We start from the raw sequence: 13,357 nt of genomic DNA on the forward strand, positions 1-13,357 counted from the left end.
TTGAAAATGACTTATTTTTGTCGCAAATAAATATCTAATGTAGTATATATGTACTATACAGTCATACCTCTCTTCATGGAAGACTCTTCTTACGAAATTTTCAAGCTGCGAAACGAGGTGCGAATATTTTTGACTCAATTTACGAAAAAATTTTCACTTTAAGAAAAGAGGTTTGCCAGCCAGGTCGGGAATGGAAGTCACCCACCACAGAGTTGAAGAAAAGGATTTCAGACAACAGAAAATGTAGCTGTAGTCTGTCGCAAATAAATATCTATTGTAATATATATGTGTACAGTCATACCTCTCCGTGAAAGAGACTGCTTACAAAATTTTCAAGTTGCGAAACGAGATACGAATATTTTTATGACTCACTTTACGAAAAATGTTTCACTTTAAGAAAAGAGATTTGCCAGTCAGGCTGAGAATAAAATTGTCACCCATCATAGAGTTGAAGAAAATGGGTTCAAACAACAGAAAATGTAGCTGTAGTCTATCGCAAATAAATATCTGTAATATATATGTATAGTCATACCTCTCTTCATGAAAGACTCTACTTACGAAATTTTCAAGCTGCGAAACGAGATGCGAATATTTTTATGACTTACTTTACGAAAATTTTCTCACTTTAAGAAGAGACTTTAAGAGACGAAGAGCAGACAATTAATGAAGAATGGTGCGATATTAAGATCAAATATTAGTCAGTTGGTTGTGAAGTCCTAGGACACGCAGTTACAAGGAGAAAGTCATGGATATTAAGTGATACTTGGGATACTATAAAAAGGAGACAAGAAGAAATTGATTGTTGAAAGTTTTCGAGGAAGTAATGAAAATTTCAAGATCGAGCATGCTAAGTATTCCAGTATTGATAGTGAAGCCAAAAGAAAAGACAGGAATGACTGGAGAGAACATTTAGACAATAAAGCAGATGAGGATGACAAAGCTTTGACTTCAGGGAGTGGCTATGGTGTAAGAATCGCTAATAGAATTATTAATGAAATCTCGTCTGGGGCAAAAAGAAGCCTATACCCATCAAAAAGAGGGATGGATCTGTTATAAGAAAAAATTAGATGGAACACTTTAAGGAAGTTATGAATAAGAGATACGAAGGGAATAATTTGATCGATATACCTGAAGCTGATGAAGACCATGCTGTGCCCATGGATGAATTTAGTGTGTTTGAATTCAAAGCTATCATTAAAGAACTCGAGATGGAAAGCCCCTGGATAAGTTGGATTAACTGGCTAGATGACACTGACCATAAATGAAGTGACTCCCAGAACACTTATAAAATTGTTTTGTAGAATATGGCATGAATAGGCAAAACATGATGGATGGGAATTAGATGCTGGTGAAAATGGCAAAAAAAAGACCCGAGTGATTGCACTAATTACAGAGGCATAACACGAAGTCAGTTATGAAAAATATATAATATGCTTATTCTAAAGAGACTGGAGAGAAAGATTAATGAAAATCTCAGAGATGAACAAGCAGGATTTAAAAAGGGTATTAGTTGCATTGACCAAATTTTCATTTTGAGAATTTTGTACAGCAATGCATAGAATATAGAAATCCGTTTTGATGGCATTTAAGGACTATGAAAAAGCCTTTGATGGTGTTCACCAACCAATTTTGTGGCGAGTCTCGGTTTATTTATTATGGAATTCTGCTTAAATATGTTAATTTTATTGTCTGTTCATGAGCATATCAAGTTCAAAGTTAATGTTAATGGAGTCTTATCAAACGAATTTCAAGTAAACAGCAGAGTATTCCAAGGGAATGTGTTGTCACCTACGTTGTTTATCGTCGTTATGGATTTTGTAATACGTAGAACAGTCAGATGGTGGAGAAGGATAGGACTGGATTGGTGATAGGAATTTAGCAGACCTAGAGTATGCTAATGATGTTGTCCTTGTTAGCAGAACAACACAGGATTTGCAATACTTGCTTACTGGAATGCATGAAATATCACACAAGGTTTGGCTGAAGATAAATAGGAGAAAGACAGATGATGAGAACGGAGTGTGCAATGGAAGATGAAATATTGGAAGGAGAAAGGATTAATGAGGTAGAATCATTTAAATATTTAGGAACTGATCTTCAATAAAGAGTCTTTATAATTCAGTGAAAGATTAAAAAAGGTAAATCAGACAATGGCTAGGTTAAGTAAAATTTGGAAATCAAATTGCCCAAAATTACATATAAAAATCAGACTATAGATCAGTTTAGTGAGATAAGTGTTACTCTATGGACATGAGTCGTTAGAGAACAAAACCCTCTGAAGGATATTGCAGGAAAGGATTAGAGATGAAACTGTAAGATCGATTACTAGAGTGCCAGATGCGGATGAGATCATGATGAACGGTAGGTTAAGATGGTTTGAGCATGCTCTTCGCACTCCCCAAGAGAGATTAGGCCTAGTTCATCAAATTAGCTGGGTTCCACAAGGTGGTAGAAGAGTTGGAAGTCCCAGGCCTACATGGCTGAGGACTATGAAGCTCAAAGCAGATGATGGTGAATGGAGAAGTATTGAATCTAACCGAGGCCCTTTGCGCCAATAGGCATACGAAGAGATGATGATGGATGAAAGAGGGTAATAGGAAAGTGGGAATTGTAGAAATATTCATAGTATTTATAAACTGTAAATGAGTTACTGGCATTTTATGTTGGCTAATTTGATGTAGGAAATTTCTATTAATTATTTCTTTGAAGTAGGTTGTGTAGATATTCAAGGTGCTCATGTATTCTCCTTATTTTTTCCAAAATGTAACCTGCACTACTTGTTCAATCCCTAAAAGCTATCAATATGCAATGTTTTGAGTAAATCATATTAATATTTAGCATTGCTTTTTTCGTGTTCTTTCAGCTGACATTCCCTTTGGACAAGTGAAACTCGGTGAACTTCCAGGATGGCTTGGTCGCCGCAGCATTGGAGGCATTCCCAGCGCCATTTCCAGGGCTTTCTGGAGGTGGCAGCATAAGGTGAGTTTTGGTACTTTTTTTCTATAATTTTTGTGGGGACTACTGTATCAGAAAAGACTTAGAAAGATTAGTAGTGGAAGTTAGTTGATTTTTTTATAAGGAAAGGTTTTTGAATAGCTCCTCAGACAAGATCATTAGGAATCTGTGAATGCTTAATTAGTCATGATCATTTCCTTTGTGTGATCTTTGGTAAATTACTTTTCTACACCATATTCTGTTTGTTTATGAGGGACTTTTATATCATGGTCATCTTTGGGTTGCTCTTTTATCCACTTGGTCCTTATAAATAGTTTTTCGCATAATTTTGTGAACATGCTTTTGTTAACAGCTGCCTCACTTTATATGTATCCCACTGCCATCCCAAGAATTTAATTTTGTAGTCTTGCTTGCTCAAAATCTGATTAAGAACATGTTCATGTGTATGTTGTCCATAGTACAGGACTTCCTCCCTTGTAAATTGCAGCCATTTATAGTCCACTGCAACACAAATGCCTCAGGCATGTCCTTATTCTTGTCTGGGCATTGGCCATTTTCATCACCACGATAGCCACATCGGATTGGTGTTGGAGAGACTTGTCTAATCGCTCACTGCAAACCAATCTAGTATGGGTGGCCTGACTAGTACAGCTCTACTGATCTTGGAGATACACAAACCCTTTCACCAGGTGAAGGTATCCCCACTCAGAAATATATATATACAGTAAAAATAGAAACAAAATGAAAATTTGTTCCAACACGAATACTTACCTCGAACTACTTTCTTAGGAGTTACCTGTAACCTCCTCTCTACCGACCAAAGTTTTTGTGTTGTGTACCCCCCACCCCGTTTTCTAAGGAGGCCTACCCCCGGCATTAAGGAATGTGCCCCGAGGGTAGGCTTATCGTAGGTCGATGTCCGGCCGGGTCAGCATCTTCAGTAAGTTCTCTGGTCGCGACGTGTAAACACGTCGCCCTCGTTCTCTATCGATCCTTTGTGTGCGTTCTAAGTGCCCCACGTGTTCCCCGCGTGGTAACTTGTGTTTCCTGTGTACTTTTCCCGGGTGTTCCTGTGTGTTCACCTTCCACCCGTGTGCTTACCCAGTGTATTCCTTGATTCCCTTCATGCTTGTCTTGCGTGTGTGCATTATGGAGCAAATCCGCCGTTGTCCGGGGCCTAGGGCCTGTAAATCGTGTGGAGCGTTCCTCTCCAAGCCTGAAGTGGACCCTCACTCCCTTTGCTCCTCCTGTAGGGGAAGGGTTTGTTCGTCAGCAGATACGTGCCCCAAGTGTATAGACTGGAGTGATATCCAGTGGGTACGTTACGGTACGAAAAAGAGAAAATCGGCTAAACGTTCCCCCAGAAAAGCTAGTGTTACTTCGCCGCTCCCATCACCCAGTGAGAGGTCCGACGGGGCCTCTGTTTCGCCGTCCCCTACACAGAGTAGAGGACGAGGTAAGTCTGTCGTAGAGAAGGAACAAGGCGACCTTCCCCAAGAACCTATTGAAAGTGCAGTGCCGATTGCGGGCCCTTCTAGGGCTAGTGAAGAACCCAGTAGTGCATCCGGAGAGTCGGCCCTTGTGCTTGGGGGGCACATGTCCTCTGATGACCCCTTGTGGGGTAGTAACGCGGTGTCTGTGTCTTCACCGCCCTAGTGGGCCTGTGCTTCAGGGTCTTCGGTAGGCGGAGACAACCAGAAGTAGTTACGATCTTCGGGTAATGATGCCTTCGGTTGGAGGCTTCCGAAGACGCCGGGTAGGTCACCCTTAAGGATGGAAGTGGGCCTGGACCCCTGGCTCCCTAGCATGGAGCGCCTTGAATCGTTCCCAGCCCCCCTCACGGAAGTCCCCGAAGATTTCCTTCAGCCGTCGACCTCGGGCACTCAACTCGTGAAGAAGTCCCCCGCGGTTCCCGCTACCGGCCGACATACGATAAGTACAGTGTCGTCGGGTTCGTCGGATGATTATTTCTCGTCGGGTGAGGAAGTCAGGAGAAAACACCGTCGTCGGAGGGAGCGGTCCAGGAGCAAGCGTTCCCGTTCTAGGTCGCGCTCCAGGTACAGTAGCAAGCGCTCCCGCTCCCCAGGACGTAAGTATAGGAGGAGTAGGTCTCCTGATGGCGACTGGGTCTTCGTACCCCGGGACTAAAGGGTGCTTTGTTCCCCGGACCACCGGTCCAGAGAGTGTTCGCCAAGGATGCTGTCCTCAAAACACGACCTTGACCCTCGCAACCAAGCTCACAGAAAGGACTCTACAGGAAGGCATAATTCCTCGAAGCCTCCGGTTCACCCCGCCCAGCGGGGGGAAACGCGCTTCTTGTCGGGCGGCCTGGCCGAACCAGCCCAGCTGGTGCGGCCTTCGGGTCGGAAGGAACGGTTCCCGCTGCCGGGTCAGCCCACGGGAACCGCGTCCTTGTCACCCAGAGCCCTTGAGCGGACGAGAGTCCCCGCTGAATCAGCGATGCCTGCGTTAACCCAGGCCCCTGGTGCGGACGTCCCCGCAGATGAAATCCAGTACCTCGGTAGGATGGCACCCCTGGCCCCAAGAGCTAGACGTCCAGTCGGTGTGCCCGGTAACCCAGCTCCCCGACCCCAAGCCGAGACCTCGGCTGACAGAAGGGAGGGTTCACCAACGGAGGACTCGGCCTATAGGAGGGTGGTTGGTCTTATCAGAAGACACCACAAAATTGAGGAACCCACAGCTACGGACGAGGATTACCGGAGGTCAAGCCTGTTAAGGATTATGCAGACCCCTACCCAACCTAAGACTTCTCTAGCGCTTCCTCTAGCCCGAGATCTGGTCCTAGGGCAGGAGTATGTAGACAAGGTGGTGGCTAGTAATGCCGAAGCCCCCAAAACCCAAAGTTCCTCAAAATTGCTCCAGGGCCTCAAAACTCAGGGCAAAGTATATGTGCCGGAGGGGCGTCGCCCAGGCCCCTGTAAGGTGGAATCATCCATCGACATCCTGAGTCAGGGCGTCTCAGACGATAGAGCCTCTTCGGCCCCGGTCTGTTTCTCGCCAGCAGAGGCCTCCATGATGGAGGAAATGTCGAGAGATTTAGTGAACGTCTCCTCTTGGCTGGACTGGTGGGCTTCCACCTTAGTAGGGGTACAAGCCTCGTTCGACCCCGCGGACCCTGACCAACAAGGCCTCCTGAGAGACCTTATTACCTCCGGGGGTAAAACCCTAAAATTTTTAACTTACCAGTCGCTCGTCCTGACGGCTAACTGGGTACTCCGTAAGAGAGAGACCGTACTGGCGAAGGTGTCCCGGAAGGTACCAGACAGGGAAGCGGGGGCCATACGGAGCTTACCCTTGTGGGGAGAGTCCTTGTTTCCCCTGAAGAAACTAGAGACCATCATGGAGAAGGTCTCAAAGGAGGAGGAGTCTAACAACCCCAGGCCTACGCCTTCTAGGAGACCGCCCTACAAGAGGTCCGTCTCGGATAGTGCCGCGACGTCCCAAGCCTCTCCCAGCACTACGAGGAGAGAGGCTCCCTCTTCCTCCTGGTTCTCAATGCCTCAGCCCCCCCGTAGGGGAGCTCCAGCTCCCTCAAGCTCCTTCAGGTCGGGTTACTTTGCCTCTAGGAGAGGCCGATCAGGCCGCTCCTCCAGAAGAAGATAGTGGGAGGCCCCCTATCCCCGCCCAAGCCTCGGGTTGGGGGATGCCTCAGACTTCATTGGCAAGCATGGAAGGCTCACGGAGCAGAGCCTTGGACAGTGTCCGTACTAAAGGAGGGCTACAGACTACCATTCTTAACGGAACCACCCCCTCTTATCCCGGCCAGCCGGGCGGAATGGCTAGCTCCTAGAGACCCGTTGAAGAGGACCGCCCTTCAAGAGGAGGTGTCCTCCATGTTAGAGAAGGGCGCCATGGAAGAAGTTCTTCTCCCAGGACCGGGTTTCTACAGTTGTCTGTTCCTGGTAGAAAAAGCGATGGGGGGGTGGAGACCGGTTATAGATCTGTCGGCTCTCAACAAATTCATCAAGAAGACGGACTTCAAAATGGACACTCGGAAGTCAGTCCTGCTGTCCTTGAGGGAGGAAGATTACATGATGACCATAGACCTCAAGGACGCATACTTCCAAATTCCGGTCCACCCCTCGAGTCGAAAGTTTCTCCGGGTGAAATGGGGTTCCCAGATCCTGCAATTCAAGACCCTTTGCTTCGGATTGTCAACAGCGCCCCAGGTGTTCACGAGTCTTCACGACTGTCTCGGTGTGGGCTCACGAACGAGGCATTCGCCTCGTCCGATAGCTGGACGACCGGTTGCTTCTTTCCGCCTCAAAGGACCTCTTGGAGGAACAAGGGATGAAACTCCTCCAGTTTTGCAAGGATCTGGGCATCGTAATCAACCCTGAGAAGTCAAACCTATCCCCATCCACCAGAATGAACTACTTGGGAATGACATTAGATACCATTCTGGGAAAAGCCTTCCCTTCGGAGGACAGAATAAACAACCTCATGAATATCATTCAGCCGTTCCTGTCGGAGCGTCCCAGGAGAGCGAAAGACTGGCAGAAACTGATAGGTCACCTGGTCTCATTGGAGAAACTAGTTGCCCAAGGGAGGGTAAAGCTCAGAGCCGTACAATGGAACCTGAAGAACCTCTGGTGCCAACTGGACTCACAACAAGTTCTAATCCCAGTCCTACCAAACACGAGACCCTCCCTGGAATGGTGGCATTGCCGGTCGAACTCACTCAAGGGGATGTCCTTCAGGAGCGACCCCCCCGAGTTACTACTGTTCACAGACGCCTCCAACCAAGGGTGAGGAGCCCATCTCCTCGACGAAACAGCACGAGGGACCTGGTTGGACGGAAAAGGAACTCCACATCAATGTCCTGGAGTTGAAGGCAGTCCAGAAGGCTTGCCTACACTTCGCGAGTCTGCTAAGGGGAAACACCGTGGCGTTGATGTGCGACAACGCCACGGTAGTGGCATACATAAAGAAACAAGGAGGCTTGAAGTCGAAGGAGTTGTGCGATCTCACCATAAAAATTCTAGATTGGGCAGAAGAGAACAAAGTGGCGTTGTTAGCAAGGTTCATTCCCGGGAAGAAAAACGTACTGGCCGACGGCCTCAGCAGAGTGGGCCAGATAGTAGGGACAGAATGGTCCCTTCTTCAGGAAGCAGCCAAGCTCATCATCCAACGTTGGGGTTCCCCGGTGATGGACCTCTTTGCAACAAAACTCAACGCCCAACTCCCCGTATATTGCTCTCCTGTACCAGACCCGAAAGCAGCCTTAGAAGACGCCTTTCAGCACAAGTGGGACAATCTATATGTGTACGCTTTTCCCCCTTTCACGTTAAGGCAAGTGCTCAACAGAGTAAGGACAGCCCGAAACCTAAAGATGACTTTGGTAGCGCCCTGGTGGCCGGAGAGAGAGTGGTTCGCGGACCTAAAAGACCTGGCGAGTCAACCACCGTGGTCTCTGCCCGACAGGTCAGACCTTCTGCATCAACCTCATTTTCTCAGGCTCCACGACAACCCACTCTCCCTACGTCTTCACGCCTGGAGACTATCGAGCGGCTCCTGAAGAAAGAAGGATATTCTTAATCCACGGCTAAGAGAATGTCGCTATACCTGAGAAAGTCATCAGCCGCGGTCTACCAGGCTAAGTGGGCCTTCTTCACGAAGTGGTGCTCTGAGAAGCGCATTAAACCTCTTAAGGCCTCTGTCCCAGACATAGCAGATTTTCTGGTGTTTCTTAGAGACAAGGTGGGAATGTCAATCCCAGCCTTAAAAGGGGTTCGGGCCGCCTTAGGCCAAGTCTTCCTCCTGAAGGGCATCGACCTGGGGTCCTCGAGGCAGATAGCGATGCTTGTCAAGAGTTTCGAGCAGTCCTGCCCCCCCACAGGCGAGTAGGGTGCCCCAGTGGGACTTAGCCAAGGTCCTGAAGATGTTGTGTGGTCCCCCCTTTGAGCCTTTGAAGGATATCGTGGACAGAGATCTCACCCTCAAGGCCGTCTTCTTGCTGGCCTTGGCGTCCGCTAAGAGAGTGGGTGAGATCCATGGTCTGTCATATGACGTTTCTCATTCGAAGGGGTGGAAAGAAGTATCCTTCAAGTTCGTGCCTTCTTTTGTGGCTAAGACTCAGAACCCAGCAGTCTGGGATCCGAAGTTCGAAGGTTTTTCAATACCTGCCATCCCTAGGACGAGTAATGCAGAAGATTTGAAATTATGCCCTGTACGGACAATTAGAAAATACCTGGAAAGAACAGCTCATCTCCGCCCAGGCATCAAGAGCCTCTTCGTATCCACAGGTATTAATAAGAAACAAGTGTCCAAGAACACCATTTCCTTCTGGTTGAGACAAGTTATTGCCAGAGCCTACAAGGAAGAAGGCATAGCAGTGCCAGGCATCCCCCGACCTCATGACATCAGGGGCCTGAGCACCTCCTTAGCCTTTGAGAAAAACATGGGAGTGGGTCAGATCCTGCGAGCAGGTACTTGGTCGAACCAGTCAACCTTTACTGCCCATTACCTCAAGGACTACTCGAGGAAGTCCTTAGACGGGTTCTCCATTGGAACAGTCATCTCCGCCCTCCAAGCGGTGTAACGGTAAAAGCCCCAGGCGCAATCACGGCTAGCAACCGGTAGGCACAAGTGCGGTTTCCTTCCATCCTACCCAGTTGCTTCCTAGCCTCATCGGGGAGTACCAACTGATACCGTTGGATAACACATTCTTCACGACTACGCTACTGGAAGAAGCATCAGAAGAAGTTTTTCAAAGGGTGAGTACTTAGACACTAACGTGAACTCTTGTGTAGTTACCCTCGCATCCGTTTTCTAGTAGGTACCGTTATCCCTGGGCCTCTTGGCCTCCGCTTCCCGGGTCAGGGGGTCAGAATAGCACTCCCGCCTCCTAAAGTGTAAGTCTCCTAAGAAAGTAGTTCGAGGTAAGTATTCGTGTTGGATCAAATCAAAAATTTTAAGTAATTTTTATTTTTCCTAACATACTTACCGAGAACTACTTTCGGGTAATGGCCCTCCCATGCTTCCCCGAGTGCCTCTCTTCCCTTGCAAGCATTGTGCTAATCCAATAGAACTTACTGAAGATGCTGACCCGGCCGGACATCGACCTACGATAAGCCTACCCTCGGGGCACATTCCTTAATGCCGGGGGTAGGCCTCCTTAGAAAACGGGGTGGGGGGTACACTACACAAAAACTCTGGTCGGTAGAGAGGAGGTAACAGGTAACTCCTAAGAAAGTAGTTCTCGGTAAGTATGTTAGGAAAAATAAAAATTACTTAAAATTTTTTATATTTAATGTTATAAATCTCTTAGTTATGTGATGACAATTGTTGGTGAATTGGAAAACTACAATATTGTGAGATTTCCAGTATTGATATCCAGGATAATGATAGTTGTGGCAATGCCAAATTTCAGCAATGTCAGAGTGGCACTGGAGATCCTTATTTAGTATTCCAAATATCTGAACATTGGCAATAAGCAGTTGGAGAATGTATATTTATGTGGTGCTGTTCTCACCCAAAACAATTATTACTCTAGTATAAAGACTTGCTCATATGTATGACATTTTTAAACCATGGTTTATCAATTATGCAAGGCTGCTGCTACACTAAAATTTCCTAGTAATCAGTCCAATACTTCATTGATCTAATGCCAGCCCCTATCATTCCCTGAGTAGTAATTGGACAAGCTGCAGTGGTGCAGATGTTGAAGTTTACTTCTGAAAAGCAGAGATGTTTGGCAAATCCGTTATGTAGTAAATATGTTTGTTCCGTAACCGATATACAAACCACGCTATTTACGTTGGGTTTACCTTTTAGCGTAGCTGAAATGGCGAGCCATTAGAATTTAACGAGGGTGTATTACCCCCGCGCTAGTTAGCAGGGGGTTAGGGGAGTGGTAGCTAGCTACCCCTCACTCACCGGCGAATTGCTTCACTTTCACTTTTGGCTCGGACATGGACAGACGTCTGTCTTTGTCCTCGCTTGGCAGCCATTGTTGTTTTGTCTTAATCACTTACTTTTCTTTTACTCAATATATATGTAAACATTTTCTCATGTTTATGTATATATTTGAGTATAGAAATTAGTAAGTTTCCTTTTCAGAGTTTGTGCTTGTTTGTGTAGTGTACAATATCTCCGTGGAGCCCTCGGCAGTTAGGCCACCATGGTGTAATTTCATGGGTCGTGATCGAGTTTGACTTCGGTCTTTCTCTCTCTCTCTCTCTTTTGAGGTCGTTCACCCTTTTACTACGTTACTTACTACGCCTTTGTAGCTTCCTTCCCGTGTGGGGGGTGTTGCTACGCCGTACGTTTTCTCAATTAGTTTATGAATCTAATTGTATTTGTTGATTTTTCAGCTTTGTAGAACGATTCCTTTCGGGGTTTTCGTTCTTTCTTTAGTGTTCATTCATTTTTAAATTACATAATTTCATAGTTACATGATTATAATTGTTATAATTCTGTGTTGGTTACAGCTCTCCTTCCTTGAGTGTAAGTGGTTGTGAGGGCACGTGCCTGTCGTGTAATTCTTGTGTTCCTTTCCCTCGGGATTCCTCTTCGGAGCCTTCCCTGGGGAATGAATGTTAACTAATGATTTTTGTTTTATTTTTTACAGTTACCGATCTAGTTCGTTTCTGTAATATGACAACGGAGTGAGCTGTCTTGTTGAGGCCTGGGGATTCGGCTGTTGCTGCCTCCCCTATAGATCTTCGTCAGGGGCGTGTCTCCTCCTTCTGGAAGTATTCCCGTGATGATTGACAGCTCTCCAGTTCATTTTAGAACACTCGGGAGGCTCTCCTCCTTGGGTGGGTAACTTTCCTTCCGAGGAAAGTTTTTCCTGTCCAGGCTTGAGTTTTTCCCCTTTTGGGGGGTTCTTCTCTTGCCTTTTTTTCGTGCGACTATGCTCTTGGTGCTGAGCGGTCGCACCTGCAGTTACGCTCAAGGGGCTGGGCAACTGCAGGAGCCCCTCTTCGGAGGATTGCTCCTTTTAGGTCACTTGCTGACCCGTCTCTTCTACGAAGTGTTTCTCTTTCGTTCGTGAGAGAGTACACTCATAGAGACTCCTCTTCGGAGGACTCTTCTGCTGTTGTTGCTGTTGGCCTCCTTCGCCGTAAGGCTCACCGTCGGCTACATCGTAAGGGCCTCCCATCTGCCTATAAGGGTGCTATGAGGTGCCTTTTTGAATCTCTGTATGCAGCCTACAACTCCTCCTTCTTGATCTTCCGCCCCTGGTGCAGATGGACAGCAGTCTGACCTCGTCTTCCGACGGGCAACGGTCTTCCCGACGGACAACGGTCTTCCGACGGACATCAGTCTCCCGACGGACAACGATCCCTTCGGGGCAAAGGGTTGCCTCCCACGGGGGTTCTTCCCTTGCGTGTCAGGGTTCCCCTGCGCGCCCTTCTGCTGTGTTCTCCTGCTCAGTGTTAGCGCACAGGCGCTCTTCTGCTCTCCTGCTCAGTGTTAGCGCACAGGTGCTCTCCTGCTCATCAGCGCTTTCCTGTTCGCCAGCGCTCTCCTGTTCGTCAGCGCTCTCATGATGATCATCTCTACTGTTCCTGTTGGTTCCTGTTACGCGCCCTGTGCGCCCACGTTCGCCCTCGCGATCTAGAACTTCGGTTTAGGTCTTGGACAAGGACTCTTCTATGCACAGGCTTCCACGCGTTGCCTTCTGCTCGCCAGCGACCATAGACGCGTTAACGTTCGCCTGCTCGTCAGCGATCTCTTACGCGTCAACGATCGCCATCGATCTGCCACGCGTGTCAGTTCCCCTGGACACCATCAGTAGCGATCTAGCGCTCGCCCGGCCCGGCGGTGTTGCGCCGCGCCGCCCGGCCCGACGGTGTTGCGCCGCGCCGCCCGGCCCGACGGTGTTGCGCCGCGCCGCCCGGCCCGACGGTGTTGCGCCGCGCGAACGTCGGCTTGATTTCTGCAGTATCCATTGCTCGCCGACCACCAGCTCTCGCCCTTCCTACCATGCTCGCCCTCCTTCTGTGCTCCTTCGCGCACTTTCGTTTGCGTTCCTGCATGGGCGCTTCCACGTTCGGCCACGCGCCAACCATTAATTTACCATCGCTCGGGGCGCCAGGACGATTGCGACCGCGATTCCCGTTGGGGTTTCGCAGCATGGCCAGTCTTCTGGAGCGTGTTTCCAGAACACGGCCACACCCCGTAAACGCAGAGCATGGCACACGGAAGAGCAGGAAGAATCTTCAGGGAGGTCTGAGCAACATTCTTCTTTCCAGAACCTGGGTTAGCCCTTCCCCGTCATTCCCTGGAAGGGTTTTCCATCGGCCAAGGGGTGACTGGTTTACCCCTTCCTCTTCTCCATCTCGTGAAAGGGGCTTACCAGGTCCTTTACTTCCTCGGTTGCGACCCGAGGTTTTGTTCAAGGAAGCTACAGGAAGATCATGGGTACTTTCCT

The 13,357-nt window shown here is 48.0% G+C and overlaps 1 protein-coding gene across 1 annotated transcript in view; it reads left to right on the plus strand.

The window, feature by feature from the left end:
• ATPsynF (ATP synthase, subunit F) overlaps window positions 1-13,357 on the plus strand; it is a 48,439-nt gene that overhangs the window by 14,448 nt on the left and 20,634 nt on the right. Inside the window, exon 3 of the mRNA XM_068374170.1 lies at window positions 2,864-2,979. Within this exon, the coding sequence (XP_068230271.1) occupies window positions 2,864-2,979 (116 nt within the window). The remainder of the gene's footprint in view (window positions 1-2,863; window positions 2,980-13,357) is intronic.

The sequence above is a fragment of the Palaemon carinicauda genome, chromosome 5 (genome assembly GCF_036898095.1).
Source record: "Palaemon carinicauda isolate YSFRI2023 chromosome 5, ASM3689809v2, whole genome shotgun sequence".
Taxonomy (NCBI): domain Eukaryota; kingdom Metazoa; phylum Arthropoda; class Malacostraca; order Decapoda; family Palaemonidae; genus Palaemon; species Palaemon carinicauda.